Genomic DNA, 20012 nt, shown 5'->3' with positions numbered 1-20012 from the left:
AGGACAGAGCAGTGAATTGGAAACAGCTAACTGCTCTGAATTTTATATCATGAATTGGCAATGCCCAGTAGTTTGGAGGATGGTAAATTCAGTGAGATTAGATAAGAATGACATACTAATCTATTGCAAATGGACTTTTGTTGCTCACCTTGATATTCGACGTTTGGTTGGAGACTAGGACATTTTGCCATTGACTTGACGAATCTTATATCAGCATTTTATTTCCCCAGCTTTCTTACCAATGCTCACAAACATTCAGGACTTAGGTAGATTCCAACCAAAGATAATGGGAACTTCAGATGCTGGAGAATCCAAGACAACAAAATGTGAGGCTGGATGTACACAGCAGGCCAAGCAGCATCTGTGCTCCCGAGATGCTGCTTGGCCTGCTGTGTTCATCCAGCCTCACATTTTGTTGTCTTAGATTCCAACCAAGTTCATTACACAAAAGTGTCACCCACTACAACCTCACTGTATAATGTATGTTTATTCTGTTATAAACATTTGGCTACATAACAGGCATTTCAGAGACAAATGCATGAAGCCACTGAAGTTGAGTTTTCACGGAATGAGATCTTAAAAGGCCAATTAAACGGTTGAAATCAATGTAATAGAGATGAATTTAACTTACTGACCTCACATTCAAACCTTTACTTTTTGCAATGTATTTGCTGCTCACAGTCTGTTCTCCTGTACATCGTCAAGACAGAATGCAGACAACAGAACACCTCTACTTTGCTCACAAGCTGACAGCAACCTTCCAGTTGCTTGCCAATTATGTACACCTCCTTGGTCTCATGCTAATATTTTTATTCTAGGCCTGCTCCAACACTCCAGCAAAGCCCAATGCAAGTTGGAGAAACAACATCGCATTTTCCACTTCGGCATTTTACAGCTTTCGCCACTCAACATTGAGACCAAGGATTTCAAATCATGAAATAATATTCTCCATGATGGTCCCTCCAGCACCACTCCCTCCCCCACTGGCTGATGAAAGAATGCTTCCAATGTATCCAGTTCAGAACCAAAGGTTGGAATTCAAGGCTGTAATTGAACAATCGAAAAATCTTTTAAAATCATCCTCTAATTGAGGCACAATAAAAGTGTATTGTCACGAGGGTGGGACAAACAGTCCAGCGCTCTCTGAAAGACAAAAGAGGAACTAAAGTTAAGATCAAGAAAAGTGTGCTGTGGGTCACACCACCTTAAGTTTGCCGCTCCATTGGAGGCAAGATTGCTTTTTCAAGGACCGTGGTAATCAATAGCAATTTGTCCAGTTGGCGGAAATGATGTACATTGGTTTCGCTCGTATCGAATCCCGGCAGGAAGATCAATGGAAGGATTGGATTCTGTGTCTGTAAGCGAGGAACATCAGCTCCCTGGCTGAGGTGACGGCGAAGGATCACGCTGTGCACTGGTCAGTGATGGGATGGACTTTGGTGAGTTACATTATTAGAACATAGAACATACATTGGACTTAGTGTTGCTGTTCGAGATAGCGGGATCCCTGCTGCTAATTAATTTCTCATAGCAGTTACTTTGCAGCAAGCACATAATGCTAACAGCTCTTTATGTGTCATTCACGAGAATGGGTTGATGTTTGTGGGCCTCGGGTCTACAGCAAGTGAAAGTTACAGGTTTGAATTCATTCCGAGCGTGCGAATTATAATAATATTTGAATTTAGTATATCCCTTTATCCGGTCGAAATTATTCAGAACGTTTTATTGGAGTTGGCGATTGATCCACACAAATATGCTCAAGCCATTCTTTCACACTTATTAAATTTTAAACGCAACTGCACTGTGGTAATTTATTATGGACTGAAAAGGCAATTGGCAAGGTACAAAATTGAAATACTGCAATAACGCATTGTCTTCTTTTGAAGGCTGTTTAGTTTCAATTCCCCCTTTGTCATGCCACTTGAAGCAGGAGTCAGCCAGATGCATCTGAAATACCAGAGCGGTACTTACCAACGTGTGTAGACGGGGTTAGGGCAGGGAAGGGGGGCCGCAGTGGGGTCATCAGCTTAAAGTGTTTGAGTCATGAACTCTGTGACTGCAACCAGGCTCTGACTGGATATTGACATCTACGCATTCTCCCCGTGTCTGCGTGGGTTTCCTCCCACAGTCCAAAGATGTGCAGGCTAGGTGGATCGGCCATGCTAAATTGCCCGTAGTGTTCAGGGGTGTGTGGGTTATATGGGGGATGGTTCTGGGTGGGATGCTACAAGGGGCTGTGTGGACTTGTTGGGCCGAAGGGCCTGTTTCCACACTGTAGGGAATCTAATCTAATCTCCCTCAGTTACAGATTCCTGTAACTCTAGCCGTGATACTCTGACTGGGTTGCAGCATCTACACTCCCTTTCTAATGGATTTCTCCTCTCTGTGCGCACCCCCCGCCCATGATTGATTGATTGTTGTCACATGTTCCCAATTACAATGAAAAGTGTTGTTTTATGTGCTTGCAGATGGTACCATACAAAGTGTGCCAGGGTAGCAGAACAGGGTGCAGAATGCAGTGTTACAGCTACAGAGAACGAGCAAAGAGTGAGGTTGGAGAGGTCCGTTCAAAAGTCTGACAGTAGTGAGGAATAAGATGTTCTTGAATCTGCTAAGTACATGTATTTGAACTTTTATATTTTCTGCTGGGTGGAAGAGAGTATAACTGGGATGGTAGGAGTCCTTGATTATGTTGCTTGCCTTCCCAAGGCTGTGGGAAGTATAGATGGAGTCAGTGGATGGTAGACTGTTTTTGTGATGGTCTGGGCTACATTCACAACTCTGTAGTTTCTTGTCTTGGGAGAGCAGATGCCATACCACACTGTGGACCCAGATAAGATACTTTCAATGGTGCATCTATAAAAATTGGTAAGATTCCTTGTGGATAGGCTGAATTTCTTTAGCCTTCTGCTTTCTGGACTATCCCGTTTGATATGGGTGCACCAGGACAGATTGTTGGCGATCGTCTCTCTCAGGAACTTGACACTATTGACCATCTCTAACTCAGCACAGTTGATGCAGTCAGGGTCGTGCCCTTCACTCTGCTTCCTGAAGCCAATGACCAGCTCTTTCCTTTTGCTGACATTGACAGAAAGATTATTGTCTTTACACAATGAAACTAAGCACTCAGTTTGTATTCTGTGTTGATGTTTGAGCTCTGGCGTACGATGATGGTGTTGTCAGCAAACTTGTACGTGGAGTTCCGGGTGGAATTTGGTCATCAGCATATAACGACTATGGCAGGGGCTGAGTACGCAGCCTTGTGGGGCACTGGGTTTGAGGATTATTTTGGAGGAGGTGTCGTCATCTGTTTTTACTGACTGTTGGTCAGGAAGTCGAGAATCCAGTTACAGAGGGGGGAAGCGGAGACTGAGGTCTTGGAGTTTAGAGATAAGTTTCTTTGGAATTATGGTGTTGACTATACTACTGCCTTAAATCTGTAGGAGCCTGACATTACTCATTTGTAAGTATGTCCCAGGGATGAATGTCGGGCCAGCAAGATTTTTCTGCCTCTCAAACCCACCCCCCCATCTCACATCACCACCCCCCCCTCCCTCGTGCACCCCCCATAATGAATTCCTGCTCTGTTTTCCCCGACCCCCACAGTTCTCATTCAGATGTTAAGACAGTTTTAAAACTCCAAATAGGGTTCAGATTGGCAAAAAGCTTCAGAAACATTAGCCTAGTTACTCCCTTTGCTGTCTTCAACTTTATTTTCTGTGAATTTACTGATTCCAGTGGAATCTTCAACCACTTTTGTAACATCGGGATTTTTTTGTAGATGCACAATCATTTTGATGTCTCCTTCTATTTGATTGGTGTTTTAAACAAATAGCGTGTAGTCATCCAAAGCAGTTAAGGTTTAAACAAATCTCCATTTCTCTTTTTCAAAGAGCTTGGTAACCCCACTCAAAGCAGCATCGTTGTATGCAGATACTAGCCCCCCTCCTTTTTTTTTGAATGAAACCAAAATAATCCAGATGAGGACAATCTGAACAAAGAACACAAAGTGCTGGAGAAACCCAGGAAGCCTAGAACATCTCTATGGAGAGAGAAACTAAGTTGATGTTTCGAGAATGCTATGATTCTTCTTCAGAATGCTTTTTAATTTTTGAACTTGCCTCTCTCAAATTCAAAAAGGCAGTGTTTGCCACTCAAATGAAAGATGGTTGCAGAAGGTTTAAATTGGTTTACAACAGAGAATAGAGATTCAACATGTCATCCAGAGCATTAAGGATTAGCTTCCTAGATAATAAAATGTGAGGCTGGATGAACACAGCAGGCCAAGCAGCATCTCAGGAGCACAAAAGCTGACGTTTCGGGCCTAGACCCTTCATCAGAGAGGGGGATGGGGTGAGGGTTCTGGAATAAATAGGGAGAGAGGGGGAGGCGGACCGAAGATGGAGAGAAAAGAAGATAGGTGGAGAGAGTATAGGTGGGGAGGTAGGGAGGGGATAGGTCAGTCCAGGGAAGACGGACAGGTCAAGGAGGTGGGATGAGGTTAGTAGGTAGATGGGGGTGCAGCTAGGGGTGGGAAGGAGGGATGGGTGAGAGGAAGAACAGGTTAGGGAGGTAGAGACAGGTTGGACTGGTTTTGGGATACAGTGGGTGGAGGAGAAGAGCTGGGCTGGTTGTGTGGTGCAGTGGGGGGAGGGGACGAACTGGGCTGGTTTAGGGATGCAGTAGGGGAAGGGGAGATTTTGAAACTGGTGAAGTCCACATTGATACCATTAGGCTGCAGGGTTCCCAGGCGGAATGAGTTGCTGTTCCTGCAACCTTCGGGTGGCATCATTGTGGCACTGCAGGAGGCCCATGATGGACATGTCATCTAAAGAATAGGAGGGGGAGTGGAAATGGTTTGCGACTGGGAGGTGCAGTTGTTTGTTGCGAACTGAGCGGAGGTGTTCTGCAAAGCGGTCCCCAAGCCTCCGCTTGGTTTCCCAATGTAGAGGAAGCCACACTGGGTACAGTGGATGCAGTATACCACATTGGCAGATGTGCAGGTGAACCTTTACACACCACCCCACCAACCTCCGGATACAACGCATCATCCTCCGACACTTCCGCCATCTACAATCCGACCCCACCACCCAAGACATTTTTCCATCCCCGCCCCTGTCTGCTTTCCGGAGAGACCACTCTCTCCGTGACTCCCTTGTTCGCTCCACACTGCCCTCCAACCCCACCACACCCGGCACCTTCCCCTGCAACTGCAGGAAATGCTACACTTGCCCCCACACCTCCTCCCTCACCCCTATCCCAGGCCCCAAGATGACATTCCATATTAAGCAGAGGTTCACCTGCACATCTGCCAATGTGGTATACTGCATCCACTGTACCCGGTGCGGCTTCCTCTACATTGGGGAAACCAAGCGGAGGCTTGGGGACCGCTTTGCAGAACACCTCCGCTCAGTTCGCAACAAACAACTGCACCTCCCAGTCGCAAACCATTTCCACTCCCCCTCCCATTCTTTAGATGACATGTCCATCATGGGTCTCCTGCAGTGCCACAATGATGCCACCCGAAGGTTGCAGGAACAGCAACTCATATTCCGCCTGGGAACCCTGCAGCCTAATGGTATCAATGTGGACTTCACCAGTTTCAAAATCTCCCCTTCCCCCACCGCATCCCTAAACCAGCCCAGTTTGTCCCCTCCCCCCACTGCACCACACAATCAGCCCAGCTCTTCCCCTCCACCCACTGCATCCCAAAACCAGTCCAACCTGTCTCTGCCTCCCTAACCTGTTCTTCCTCTCACCCATCCCTTCCTCCCACCCCAAGCCGCACCCCCATCTACCTACTAACCTCATCCCACCTCCTTGACCTGTCCGTCTTCCCTGGACTGACCTATCCCCTCCCTACCTCCCCACATATACTCTCTCCACCTATCTTCTTTACTCTCCATCTTCGGTCCGCCTCCCCCTCTCTCCCTATTTATTCCAGAACCCTCAACCCATCCCCCTCTCTGATGAAGGGTCTAGGCCCGAAACGTCAGCTTTTGTGCTCCTGAGATGCTGCTTGGCCTGCTTGTTCATCCAGCCTCACATTTTATTATCTTGGATTCCAGCATCTGCAGTTCCCATTATCAAGGATTAGCTTCCTGTTACCTGAAAGGCCTTAATTTCAATCCCAGGTCTATAAATAGAGAATAAATAAAAGCATTTGGTGACAAGACAGAAAGCTGATATTGTGGGCTGCCTAGATAAAGCTCCATATTCTTACAATCCTTTATGTGAAAAACATCCTCATCATTTCCTCCCTGCCCCATTCTCCTGTTGATTATCTTGAGCCTGTGTCCCTTGTTTGCCCATTTCATTACTGATCATCTCAAAATACACATTTTAAAAATCTCTGTTCCTTCTAGGTCCTCCAATTTTTCAAATATTACTTAATTACTATTAACTTTTAGCTGTTGATTTATTTGTTGTGTTCTGTGCCTCCTGAATTGAGTGTCCAGGTTTGTATGTAGTACTCTATAACAGGTATCAGATTAACCAGTCTTCTAGAAATTCATTTTGTGGTCAGTATCCCTAACGCACACAATCCAAATTACTTTGTGGAGTATTTTCAACAAGATGTCCAACTTCTAAAATTCCAGCTTATTGTCACATTTATGTTACCAACTCTATTAAAGATCTCACTGTTTGTTTATACTATGCTTTCATTGTTTTCTTATCCAAAATGGACCATTTTGGTTTGTGCATTGAACTGTGTCTGCCATTCATCAATCTATTTTCTACATGTTGAGATCAGAAACAATTTGCATTGTGTGATGTAAGAGCTGTACATTTTGTTACACTGACATTTCTGTTACTCTCCCTGTTGGTGAGGTGTACATAAGCTTGGTGATATGGCTGCTTAAAAATAGTTTGTTGGTTTTATTTACACTTCCCCAAAAGAGAGGGCAGTTGAGAAGGCGGTAGAACAAAATTTTTAGCAGTTACAATATACAACATACACAGTTTACTTCAGCTTGCCACGCTATCCAACTTAAAAGGTTGAACTAGCCTCAATCTAATATCTCTTGCACTTATCTTTAACACAAATGTAAATGGATGTAAAAGAACAGAAATGCAAAATTGACATTTTGGGTCGGAACACTTCTTCAGAAACCTGCTCCTCTGCTGCCTGGCCTGCTGTGTTCCTCCAGCTCCACATTGTGTTATCTCTGACTCCAGCATCTGCAGTTCTTACTCCTATAAGTGTAAAATGTGTGGCACAGTTACTTGTAGTGTGACAGAGCCTACACCTTTCAAATCCTGTAGATATCCATTTGCGTTGAACTTGTTTTCTATTCCTTATCCTGCTGATTGAATATATGACCAAATTCTCATTGATGTTTTATGTGTTCATTTTGATTACAAGTGTCTTATGAGTCATCCACCCAATAGTCATGGGACCCAGACATGAGAGAACCTCTTGGGAATGAATGAATTTGGTCACCTTAAGTAGCTGAAATGTAGAGGGAAGTGATTTGAAATTGTGCTTCTGGCAGCTGAGTACTCAATTATCAGTAGATAATTTATCGATATAACTTTGCCTGGTGATATGAACAGTAAAGAAGACTTAATGATGTAGTGAAGTTTATTAGAACGGGGATATTTTTAAACACATTTTTATATTTTTCAGATGGTGGCAAGATATGTGGACCTTAAGCTCATGAAAGAATGGCAACTGACACAGATGAAACAAAAAAGCTGAATTTTACTTTTGGAGTCATAGCTGACATTCAATATGCCAATACAGACAATGGTTATAATGACACATGCACAATGAGGCGTTACTATAGGAACAGCCTCCATTTGCTGAGCAGTGCTGTCAAAGGATGGAACGAAGAAGCAGTCACTCCCAGGTTTATTCTGCAGCTTGGAGACATCATTGATGGATGCAATTCACAGCTAAAGTCCTCAGATCATGCACTTCAAGTGGTTTTAGATGAATTTTCAAAGTGTTCATCTCCTGTGCACCATAACTGGGGAAACCATGAATTGTATAATTTTGACAGGGAACTATTACTTAAATCAGCTCTCAATAGCAAATGCCTGGGAAACACAGACGGCAGCTTTGAAACAGAGTCCAACCCTGATAATTCTGAGGCATTTTATGGCTACCATTTTAGTCCTTTCCCTAAGTTTCGATTCATAGTCACTGACTCATATGATCTTAGCATTTTGGGAAGGAAATATTGCAGCAAGAAGCATCGTGATTCAATGAAAATACTGAAGACATACAACAAAAATGAAGATTTTAATAGCTCAGAAGGTAAATTCAGGTTACATCTGTATACGCTGGTATTGAGTGACCTTAAATTTTTCTTCAATTAACTTCTTAGAATGGAGTCATTTTTAAACCCAAGTTTTATATTTCGCAGATGATGGCAAGGTGTGTGGAGTTTGAAATGCTGCCTAACTGGTCCCTTCTGAGCTCTAAACTAATAAAGGCAGAGTGGGATGTAAGTGGATTTAACTTTGGCCAATCAGAATGCTGGCAATGGTAAAGCCCCTGCAGGCAAAACAGGGGAGGTAGATCCCACTAACTTTCTGTTAAATCACACTTTCAACAGTTGTATAATTTATTTCAGGGGCATGATGCTGTTATGTGAAATAAGTCTTAAGTATGGAGCCATAATACATGTCCTGCAGCTTTGCTAGCAGTGATGTTGCAGGGACTGCAGTTCCATGAATGGTGAGTGTGCCTCCTACAGACTGGGGAGTGTGGAGGTATCCTCAGAGCAGTCAGTGTAAATTGAAAGAGTACATCTTTTTACCAACTTACTTGAACAGGAAGGCAGTGTCATTGACATCATCTTTGTGCAGCCACATTGCACTGGACTTGAGAGTAGTGCTCCCATGTTGCTGCCTTTCCCTCATCGCTGTGCTGGTCAATCACCTTGCTGCTGCCTTGCTTGCCATACTGCTCACTACTGGCCACTGCCACCACCTCTTCCCCACACCCACACCCCCCAATCCCTGCTTCCCTTGTTGCATCAGGGGCACAATGCTGCTACATGAAACAAGCCTTAAGCATGGAGCCATTTTACATGTCCTGCAGCTTTGCTAGCAGTGATATTGCAAGGACTGCAGTTCCGTGGATAGTTACGTTGCAAAAATACTGCTTGTTTAAATTAGTTGACTGTCTCAGCTCAGTGTGTAGCCAGTCTGCATCAGATCCCACTGTCAGTAAACTTTCTAAATAGTCGAACAGCATGGGGCTATAATCTTGAAATGGCTCCTGGCTGTTCTTTTGTTCTCAGGCACCTGCCTCACAGCAGTTTAGATTGGTTTAACATAACCTGAAAGTTAATCACTTCGCACTGCATTTCCAAATCTAGTTAATGTATATCAGTCCAAATCACATTTGGCCCCAACAGTGTCACCATTCAATATTTCACACTGCTGCAATCCCTCCAGTTACGATGTAAACGATTTAGAAAATACCTCCTACCTGTTTTGTAAGTATTTGTATGGTTTTCTAGTCTCCACAGCTTCTAGTTTAGTTCATTAATTATTTCAATGTGTGATTTGAAATTCAAATGTACCACGTCATATTTCTTCTTCATTTGGATTATTAATGTTTCAGGAATATCATTGGCTGTTGGTCAGACAGTATATTCTTCTGAATTGATGCTGACCGTTGTTAATTAAGTTATTGTTACAGAGCTGTTGTGTCCAATAATCGAGCATATGGAAGCAGAGATAATGGGAACTGCAGATGCTGGAGAATTCCAAGATAATAAAATGTGAGGCTGGATGAACACAGCAGGGCAAGCAGCATCTCAGGAGCACAAAAGCTGACGTTTCGGGCCTAGACCCTTCATCAGGGAGGGTAACTTCTTCAGGTTAGGCATCCCTGGAAGAGGCTTCGCAGTGAGGTTAAAATAGTATCAGAGATAATGGGAACTGCAGATGCTGGAGAATTCCAAGATAATAAAATGTGAGGCTGGATGAACACAGCAGGCCAAGCAGCATCTCAGGAGCACAAAAGCTGACGTTTCGGGCCTAGACCCTTCATCAGAGAGGGGGATGGGGGGAGGGAACTGGAATAAATAGGGAGAGAGGGGGAGGCGGACCGAAGACTGCACCTCCCAGTCGCAAACCATTTCCACTCCCCCTCCCATTCTCTTGATGACATGTCCATCATGGGCCTCCTGCACTGCCACAATGATGCCACCCGAAGGTTGCAGGAACAGCAACTCATATTCCGCCTGGGAACCCTGCAGCCATATGGTATCAATGTGGACTTCACCAGTTTCAAAATCTCCCCTTCCCCTACTGCATCCCTAAACCAGCCCAGTTCATCCCCTCCCCCCACTGCACCACACAACCAGCCCAGCTCTTCCCCCCCACCCACTGCATCCCAAAACCAGTCCAACCTGTCTCTGCCTCCCTAACCGGTTCTTCCTCTCACCCATCCCTTCCTCCCACCCCAAGCCGCACCCCCAGCTACCTACTAACCTCATCCCACCTCCTTGACCTGTCCGTCTTCCCTGGACTGACCTATCCCCTCCCTACCTCCCCACCTACACCCTCTCCACCTATCTTCTTTACTCTCCATCTTCGGTCCGCCTCCCCCTCTCTCCCTATTTATTCCAGTTCCCTCCGCCCATCCCCCTCTCTGATGAAGGGTCTAGGCCCGAAACGTCAGCTTTTGTGCTCCTGAGATGCTGCTTGGCCTGCTGTGTTCATCCAGCCTCACATTTTATTATCTTGGAATCTCCAGCATCTGCAGTTCCCATTATCTCTAGAATACTCTAAGTTTGCTTTCCATATTTAAGAAAGCTTGCAATGGAAGTGGTACAGTGAAAATTCACTAGATTTGTCCCCGGGGCGAGAGGATTTTCGAACGATAAGAGGCTGAGTAAATTATGTCTGTATTCTGTGGAATTTAGAAGAATGTCATATAATAACATTGAAGCACTCAAGATTACAAAAGGCTTGATAAGGTAGATACTTGGCTGTTATTTCTCCTGGCAAAGAGAGAGCTCAGAAGAGCCAGGAGGAGACATGAGAAGTCGTTGGCGGATAGGATCAGGGTAAACCCTAAGGCTTTCTATAGGTATTTAAGGAATAAAAGAATGACGAAAGTAAGATGAAGGCCAATCAAGGATAGTAGTGGGAAGTTGTGTGTGGAGTCAGAAGAGATAGGGGAAGCACTAAATGAATATTTTTCAACAGTATTCACTCTAGAAAATGACAATGTTGTCGAGGAGAATACTGAGATACAGGCTACTATACTAGGTGGGATTGAGGCTCACAAGGAAGAGGTATTAGAAATCCTACAGAGGGTGAAGATAGATAAGTCCCCTGGGCCGGATGGGATTTATCCTAGGATCCTCTGGGAAGCCAGGGAGGAGATTGCCGAGCCTTTGGCAATGATCTTTAACTCGTCATTGTCGACAGGAATAGTGCCAGACGACTGGAGGATAGCAGGTTCCCCTGTTCAAGAAGGGGAGTAGAGACAACCCTGGTAATTACAGACCAGTGAGCCTTACCTCAGTTGTTGGTAAAGTGTTGGAAAAGGTTATAAGAGATAGGATTTATAATCATCTAGAAAAGAATAAATTGATTAGGGATAGTCAGCACGGTTTTGTGAAGGGAAGGTCGTGCCTCAAAAACCTTATTGAGTTCTTTGAGAAGGTGACCAAACAGGTAGATGAGAGTAAACCGGTTGATGTGGTATATATGGATTCAGCAAGGCATTCGATAAGGTTCCCCACAGTAGGCTATTGTACAAAATACGGAGGAATGGAATTGTAGGAGATATAGCAGTTTGTTTCGGAAATTGTCTTCTTTCAGCAAGCCAGAGGGTGGTAGTTGATGGGAAATGTTCATCCTGGAGACCAGTTACTAGTAGTGTACCGCAAGGGTCGGTGTTGGGTCCGCTGCTGTTTGTCATTTTTATAAATGACCTGGATGAGGGTGTAGAAGGATGGGTTAGTAAATTTGCAGATGACACTAAGGTCGGTGGAGTTGTGGATAGTGACGAAGGATGCTGTAGGTTGCAGAGAGACATAGATAAGCTGCAGAGCTGGGCTGAGAGTTGGCAAATGGAGTTTAATGCAGACAAGTGTGAGGTGATGCACTTTGGTAGGAGTAACTGGAAGGCAAAGTACAGGGCTCATGGTAAGATTCTTAGTAGTGTAGACGAGCAGAGAGATCTCGGTGTCCATGTACACAGATCCTTGAAAGTTGCCACCCAGGTTGACAGGGCTGTTAAGAGAGCATACAGTGTTTTAGCTTTTATTAATAGAGGGATCGAGTTCCGGAACCAAGAGGTTATGCTGCAGCTGTACAAAACTCTGGTGCGGCCGCACTTGGAGTATTGCGTACAGTTCTGGTCACCGCATTATTAGAAGGATGTGGAAGCTTTGGAAAGGGTGCAGAGGAGATTTACTAGGATGTTGCCTGGTATGGAGGGAAGGTCTTACGAGGAAAGGCTGAGGGACTTGAGACTGTTTTCGTTAGAGAGAAGAAGGTTGAGAGGTGACTTAATTGAGACATATAAAATAATCACAGGGTTATACAGGGTGGATAGAGAGAGCCTTTTTCCTAGGATGGTGATGGCGAGCATGAGGGGCCATAGCTTTAAGTTGAGGGGTGAGAGATATAGGACAGATGTCAGAGGTAGTTTCTTTACTCAGAGAGTAGTAAGGGAATGGAACGCTTTGCCTGCAACGGTTGTAGATTCGCCAACTTTAGGTACATTTAAGTCATCATTGGACAAGCATATGGACATACATGGAATAGTGTAGGTTAGATGGGCTTCAGATCGGTATGACAGGTCAGCACAACATCGAGGGCCGAAGGGCCTGTACTGTGCTGTTATGTTCTATGTAAGATTTAGAGCAAGATGAGGCACAACTTTGAGATAAGAGGCTGAGATGAGGAAAAATGTCCTCATTCAAAGGATTGTAGATTTCTGGAATTCTGTATCCTGAGGATATACCATCATTGTCTATTTCAAACTTAAAAATATTCAAACTTCCTTGTGCCTCTCCTTATGTTTGTTGGTATAGTCATAATAGAGCAAACAATATATGCTATCATATTTGAAGACTATATTTCAGCCCTCTGTCTTTACTGCACCAAGAATGAGCATAGCAGGCTGGAACTTTGGTCTTTTTCAAAACCTTAAACCGTGCCCTTGGAAGTATGGAATAGGGACAAACTCCTCTGAAACTTCAGTGAAATAAAAATAGATGTAGCTTTTTTCCCAGCGCTTTTATTGCCTGTTTCTCACTGCTATTGAACTGAGTGGTTTGCTAAGTCATTTCAGAGGGTGGTTGAGAGTCAGTCACAGAGTCAAACAGCATGGAAAAGACCCTTTGGTCCAGCTTGTCTTTGCTGACCAGATCCTAAATTCATATCGTCCCATTTGCCAGCATCCCTCTAAACCCTTCTTATTCATGTACCCGTGAATGTTTCAATGTTGTAATTGTACCCACCTCCACTACTTTCTCTCTCAGCTCATTCCATATAGACAACACCCTTAGCATCAAAATGCTGCCCATTGGTTCCCTTTTACATCTTTGCCTGCTCACCTTCAACCTATAGCCTGTATTTCTGGACCCCCATACCCTGGGGAAAAAAAGACTTTGGCTAATCGCCCTGTCCATGCCTCTCATGACTTTACAAACGTCTATACGCTCACCCCCTCAGCCTCTGACACTCCATGGAAAATAGTCCTAGCCTATTCAGCCTCTCCCTGTAGCTTCAAACCCAGCAACATCCTTGTAAATCTTTTCTGCACCCTAAAAGGGTCCTATAGAAGGAAGACCCCAGAATCATAATTGGGCTGACCAGTGATTTGTACAGACATAACATGACATCCCAACCCCAATACTCAATGAACTGACTGCTAAAGACAAATCTACCAAATGCCTTCTTCACTATCCTGTTTGCCTGGGACTCCACCTTCAAGGAGCAATTAACTTGCACCCCTAGGTGTCTTTGTTCAGTAACACTCCCCAAAACATACCATTAAGTGTATAAGCCCTGCCCTGATTTGCCTTACCAAAATGCAACACCTCACATTTATCAAAATTAGACTCTCTCTGCCACTCCTTGGCCCATCGCCCCAGCTGATCATGGTACTGCTGTACTCTAAGATAATCTTTTTCACTGTCCACCACCAATTTTGGTGTCATCTACAAACTTACTAACCATTCCTCCTATGCTTACAGACAAATCACTTACATACATGACAGCTGTGGGTCTGGAGTCACATATAAGACAGACCAGGTGAGGATGACAGATTTCCTTCCCTGAAGGACATTAGCGAACTAAATGGATTTTTCCAACAACCGGCAATGGCTTCATGGTCACCATTAAGTTCTTAGTTCCAGATTTTTACAAAGTTGAATTCGGTTCCACCATCTGCCATGGCTTCGAACCTGAGTCCCCAGAACATTCGCTGAGTTTCTAGAGATTGATACCACTAAATCATTGTCTGTTCAAATTAATTTTAATTGACGAATTAGTTTGTGTGGATTTACAGGTAAAATTTGAAGAACCAAAATATTAAAGAAGACTAAGTCTCCAAGTAGCATTTCAAAAATGTGAGATGAGTTTTCATATGTTCAAAATCATTCAAACTTTAAAACTGAAATGTTCTAAAATATTTCATTAACAGGGCTCAATGGGCTAGAAAAACGTTTTGTGGCATTTAATGGTGGTTTCAGTCAGGAGCAGTTGGAGTGGCTGAACAGAGTATTAACTTTCTCGGATCTTAATCAGGAAAACGTTACAATTGCTGGTAGGTGCTGGTTCTATATAATCACAACGTATCGAATTCAGAATATATATCTACACTATGGTATCAATGGTACAATACTGTAGAGACATAGACAATGTACAGCATAGACCCTTCAGTCCAAGTTGTCCATGCCAACCAGATATCCTAGACAAATGTAGCCCCTTTTGCCAGCATTATGCCCATATCCCTCTAAACCCTTCCTGTTCATGTACCCATTTAGATGCCTTTTAAATATCATTATTGTACCAGCCGAATCCTCTTCCTCTAGCAGCTCATTCCATTAATGCACCAACCTCTGCGTGAAAAAAGTTGCCCCTTAGATCCCTTTTCTATCTTTCCCCTCTCACCTTAAACCAATGCCGTTTTGTTTTGGACTCCCCCAACTGGGGAAAATACCTTGTCTACTTACCCTCACCTTGCCCGGCATCATTTTATAAACCTCTATAAGGTCACTCCTCAGCCTCTGACACTCAGGGAAAATAGTCCCAGCCTATTTAGCTTCTCCCTATAGCTCAAATCCTCCCTGGCATCATCCTTGTAAATCTTTTCTGAATCCTTTCAAGTTTCACAGCATCCTTCCTATAGCAGGGAGACCAGAATTTAATTTAGTATTCCAAAAGTGGCCTAACCAATGTGCTGTACAGCCTCAACCCGACCTCTGAACTCCTATGCTCAATGCTCTGACCAATAGAGGCAAGTGTGCCAAATGCCGCCTTCACTATCCTATCGACCTGTGACCCCAGTTTTGAGGAAGTGGACAAGATGTTTTCAGTAAACATTCAACATATTCTTTATAAGTTAAGTTGTAATCTCATTACATACAACAAAGAGGAAAAATTATCCTATTTTAGATCTATGTGATATTTTTAACATGAACATCATAATTTGCTAACTTTAATTTTCCTCTCGATGTGATTTTCTCTTTAACATTTTCCTAAATTATTGTTATTGGTTTTAACTTTTCTGGTGTTAACTAATACCAACTTGAGGAATATTGTTCATTATTCTGCTCTGCCTAGTGATCTTTGAAAAAGGGAGACTTAAAACTCAGAATCAGCAAAGCAATGGTTGCCAACTAAAGTCCCAAAGCTTGTTTTTCTTTAAGTCATTCATGGGGTATGGGCATTGCTGACAAGATAATAGTTTAATGCCGTCCCTGTTTACACTTGAGAAGGTTATGGTGAGTTGCCTTCTTGAACCGCAACAGATCATTTGTTGTGGGTTGACCCAAAGTGCCATTGGGGAGGGAGTTGCCTCCTCGTGACACTGAAGGAACGGTGATATATTTCCAATTCTGGATGCTGAGTGGTTTGGAGGGGAACTTGTAGGCAGTGGGTTTCCCATTCATCTGCTGCTTTTGTCTTCCTAGATGGTATGGTCATGAGTTTGGAAGATGCTAAGGAGACTTAGTAATATCTTAAGTGCATTTTGTAGAGAGGCAGGCTAGGAGGTGGTGGTGTTCCTATGCATCTAGTGCCTCACTCTTTCTAGTTGGTAGGGGTCAAGAGTTCAGCTTTTTGACTGAAGAAGTGACTGGCAACCTACCCAGAACACCCAGTTTCCACCTCTCTGAACAAGAACTACATTCTGAATGCTTGTTCCTAAGGTAGGTGCACAGAGTTAAAACAATTCCTGACTTCGCAAGCCTAAGTCAGGAGAAAGTGGCAGGGAATTTTGAGGTTTTCATTTCAGCGAGGCAGGAGTTCCCTGGGAGTTAAGGCCTAGTCATCCTGGAAGGTGAGCAGGGGTTGCTGAGTACAGAAGTGTGTTGGATGGAAGGCCTACGTCCATAGATGGGCACAGTTACCAAACCATGCCCCAAAATTACACAGGTAGAGGTGAATACTGATTCATATAAATGTGAAATATGATCCAGAGTTATTCCCACAGCCACTGAAATAGGAGCTGTCACGTTTGCCAGAATTGATGAAAATTCAGGCCTATGACTGGCCTTTTATAGCATTGTAGATTTTAATTAAATTCTGTCTGTTACATTAATCGTTGGGAAACATCAACTCACATTTCTATATCTATTGTCACTATTTGTCAAGATAACCATAATCTATTTTAAAAACCCCCCAACAAACTGCAGGTGCCCGAAATCTGAAACAAAAACAGAAATTGCTGAGTTATGAAGAAGAGTTGCTGTACCCGAAATGTTAATCATAGAATCCCAACGGTGTGGAAGTAGGCCATTTGGCCTATCAAGTCCACACTAACCCTCTGAAGAGCAGCCCACCCAAATTCATCCCCCTACCCTATCCCCATAACCCCACATTTCCCATGGCTAACCCACCTATTCTGCACATCCCTGGACACCATGGGAAGTCTATCATTGGCCAGTCCACCTAACCTGACTGTGGGAGGAAACTGGAGCACCCGGAGGAGACCAATACAGACACGAAGAGAATGTACAAACTCCACAGATATTCTCCCGGGGGTGGAATTGAATATGGGTCCCTGGTGCTGAGAGGCAGCAGTGCTAACTATGGTGCTGCCCAACTCTGCCGAACTCTGCTTTCTATCCATAGATGATGCCAGATTTTCTGTTTTTTCTTTCAAGCCAGTTCTGTTTTTGTAACAATAACATATCTTTGACTGTGGCTGTACTGGAGCAGTAGGCTCTTTTGCCGTTCATCTAGGTTCAACAAACAAGTGAGACTGTGCGTCCTGGTATGCCACTTCACTCCACCTTTGTCCCTTAATACCTTTGAATATGAAAAATCTTATCAGTCAGACTTAAAATTTAAATTCAATTTAGCATTGGCTGTTGTTTGCAGGACAGAGTTCCGAATTTCAACTGAGTCTGTTTCTACCTCATTCCTTTGCTTTGATTTCAGACAAAACCCCTTTGTCCCAGATTCTTCAATTAGAAAGCTCCTGTCTATCTCCCCTATCTGCTCCTTTTCGTAGCTTGAGAATGTTAAGCAAAACGCTCCGTAACTTTCTAAGATTCAGCCAATACAACTCTAATTTGTATAATCTCCCTGCAGAAATTAACCCTTGCAATCCAGTTATCAATATTATAAATCCATGTTGCACTCCTTCCAATATCCATAATGAGTTGAGGTATTCTCATGATGCTCCAGGTATGATCCAATCAGTATAGCTGAAATGTGTCTTATACTCCCTTTATTTCAGTTCATTGGAGATAACAGCCAGCAGTCCGTAAGATGTTTATAATCAAACATGGCCTCATTAAATAGTTAATTTACTTTTTATTGAACACTTCGAGACAACACAGCTTTAAGCAAGGAAGTTATAAATTATTGGATCATCTTTCAAACAGTGACGTTCCCAAATGGCACGAACACTTCCTGAAATTATTCCCTGATCAAACCAGCAATATAATTTATGTCAGCGTTCATGTGTGATATCTGAAGCCAATGCTGGCTGATTGGATTTGACTGCTATCAATTTCATACATCAGAGTGAAAAAATGAAACCTTTTCCTTTTTATTGCAGCTCACGTTCCAATCCATCCACAATCTACAAATTCACAAGGAGTTGCTTGGAACTACGCTGAGATCTTGTCAGTGTTGCACGCACACACGAATGTCGTGTGTTTCCTGGCAGGACATGACCACAATGGTGGCTACTGCTTGGATGGCCACGGAATTCACCATCTTACATTGGAAGGTGTGATTGAAACGCCACCAGAGAGCCATGCATTTGGAACTATCTATGTATATGATGACAGAATGATTGTAAAAGGAAGAGGCAGGATTCAGGACAGGATTCTACGCTACAAGAAAATCTGAATCAAGTAATTTGTAACACACCATAGACATGTCAATGTGCTGTCCTACATGAATACCATGTAAAAACAGGTAGGTGGGATCAAAATTAGATCATTGCCTGCTAAATGTAGTAGCACCTACAGATTAAAATCTCAGATTCTGAGAGAGTGAAGCTGTCTGCTGTGTATCAAGTATCTGTGTCTTGATTTCAAGATTGTGTGAACAGTTGAAAGAATTAGCTTCCTGCCTTTGTAATCAAATGTTGTCCCAGATTTCTTGCTTACTTACTGATCTGAAAGGTTTTGCTTCAAATCTTACTCAACATTTCAGTGCAAAATCTAGGCTAACAAACAGTACCAGTGAGATGATTAAGGCACTTTTTCTGCAAGAGCAGACAGCCCCTCCAGGGTCCTGGTCAATATTTATTCCTGAACCAGCGTCACTAACCAAAAACAGATTATCTGTTCATTAACCACATAATGTTTGTGGGATCAGGGCTGCTGTGTCAATTCTGCATTAAAATAGTGACCACGTCATACTTAGTGGTTTGGGACAAGCTGAACACACGAAGGCCACTATAAAAATGCAAAAGGTTCCTTTACCAAGAAATCTTGAAAGGTTGTTTAAAGTTCCATTTGGCAAGTGACTCACAATCAGCTCTTAGAATCATAGCCGTGTAGATACTGGAATAGACCGTCAGAGTATAGCACTGTGTTCAAAGGCAGGACAATCCTAATAGCACAACTGGAATAAAATATTAAATATTTAAATTTATCATTCTGTTTTTCTCACTTTACAGTTGTGATACATCTAATATTTCAACTAAAGTTAGGCTTTTTTTAAGTAGGAGATAGATTTACAATCTATCTATAATGGTTCTACATAGATTTATAGATAACTAGTGAATTCAAACTGAGGAATTGTCCAACAATATAGATCAGTACTTAAAATTTTGGATCATTAACTGAAAGTCTACTGTTGACCAAATAGTCCAACTTGTAAAAGGCCCATAAAATAATTATTAATATAGTTCTCTGCTCTTAACTTTGAGGAAATGGTGACAATCCAGTGTAAATGAAGGCAGAGGAAAGGCTTGTACAGGATAGGGTGATAATAGATGGGTAGGCTCCTGCAAATCCAATGCTAGCACAATGGAATTTTGAATCACTGACGTTCAAGTGCAGCAATGAGCACAGTTCATCTGAATATTTATTCATAAACAGCTATTCCATTTTTGTCCTTGCACAGAGATAGATCACAATGGGGAAGGTAGAGACTCTCTCTCGCAGATCCAATCTCAAATGATGTGTCTGAAAACAGAACCAACCATACAACAGCCTTCAAAATAAACTTCAGAGACTTGTCAAAATGCCCACATCCCATGAATGAATTTTTAAAAATTTGATAGGCTGGAATGTGATTGAGGATTTTTTTATTTACACTTGTCTCTCTTTATCTGCTCCATTCAGTACTTTTTAAAAATAATAGTATTTTTTCTCTCTACAGCATAATTGTCT

The 20012-nt window shown here is 43.0% G+C and overlaps 1 protein-coding gene across 1 annotated transcript; it reads left to right on the top strand.

Annotated features, from left to right (window-relative positions):
• Window positions 1-823: 823 nt before the first annotated feature.
• LOC132210877 (manganese-dependent ADP-ribose/CDP-alcohol diphosphatase-like) lies at window positions 824-18696 on the top strand. Its single transcript, XM_059653808.1, has 4 exons — window positions 824-1439; window positions 7631-8263; window positions 14633-14755; window positions 18221-18696. Exons 2-4 carry the CDS (start codon window positions 7669-7671, stop codon window positions 18514-18516), a joined length of 1014 nt encoding a protein of 337 aa, XP_059509791.1. The 5' UTR covers window positions 824-1439; window positions 7631-7668; the 3' UTR covers window positions 18517-18696.
• Window positions 18697-20012: the final 1316 nt, after the last annotated feature.

Source organism: Stegostoma tigrinum, chromosome 22, assembly GCF_030684315.1.
Source record: "Stegostoma tigrinum isolate sSteTig4 chromosome 22, sSteTig4.hap1, whole genome shotgun sequence".
NCBI lineage: Eukaryota > Metazoa > Chordata > Chondrichthyes > Orectolobiformes > Stegostomatidae > Stegostoma > Stegostoma tigrinum.
Note: the sequence above shows the minus strand (reverse complement) of the source record. Positions and strands in the feature narration are given on the sequence as shown.

What these genes read in the sequence shown, in the direction of transcription:
- LOC132210877 (XM_059653808.1), top strand. Translation starts at nt 7,669, where the DNA reads ATGGCAACTGACACAGATGAAACAAAAAAGCTGAATTTTACTTTTGGA. An exon ending in AGATTTTAATAGCTCAGAAG is followed by an intron (nt 8,264 to 14,632) that starts GTAAATTCAGGT and finishes TTTCATTAACAG; the next exon opens with GGCTCAATGGGCTAGAAAAA. An exon ending in GGAAAACGTTACAATTGCTG is followed by an intron (nt 14,756 to 18,220) that starts GTAGGTGCTGGT and finishes TTTTTATTGCAG; the next exon opens with CTCACGTTCCAATCCATCCA.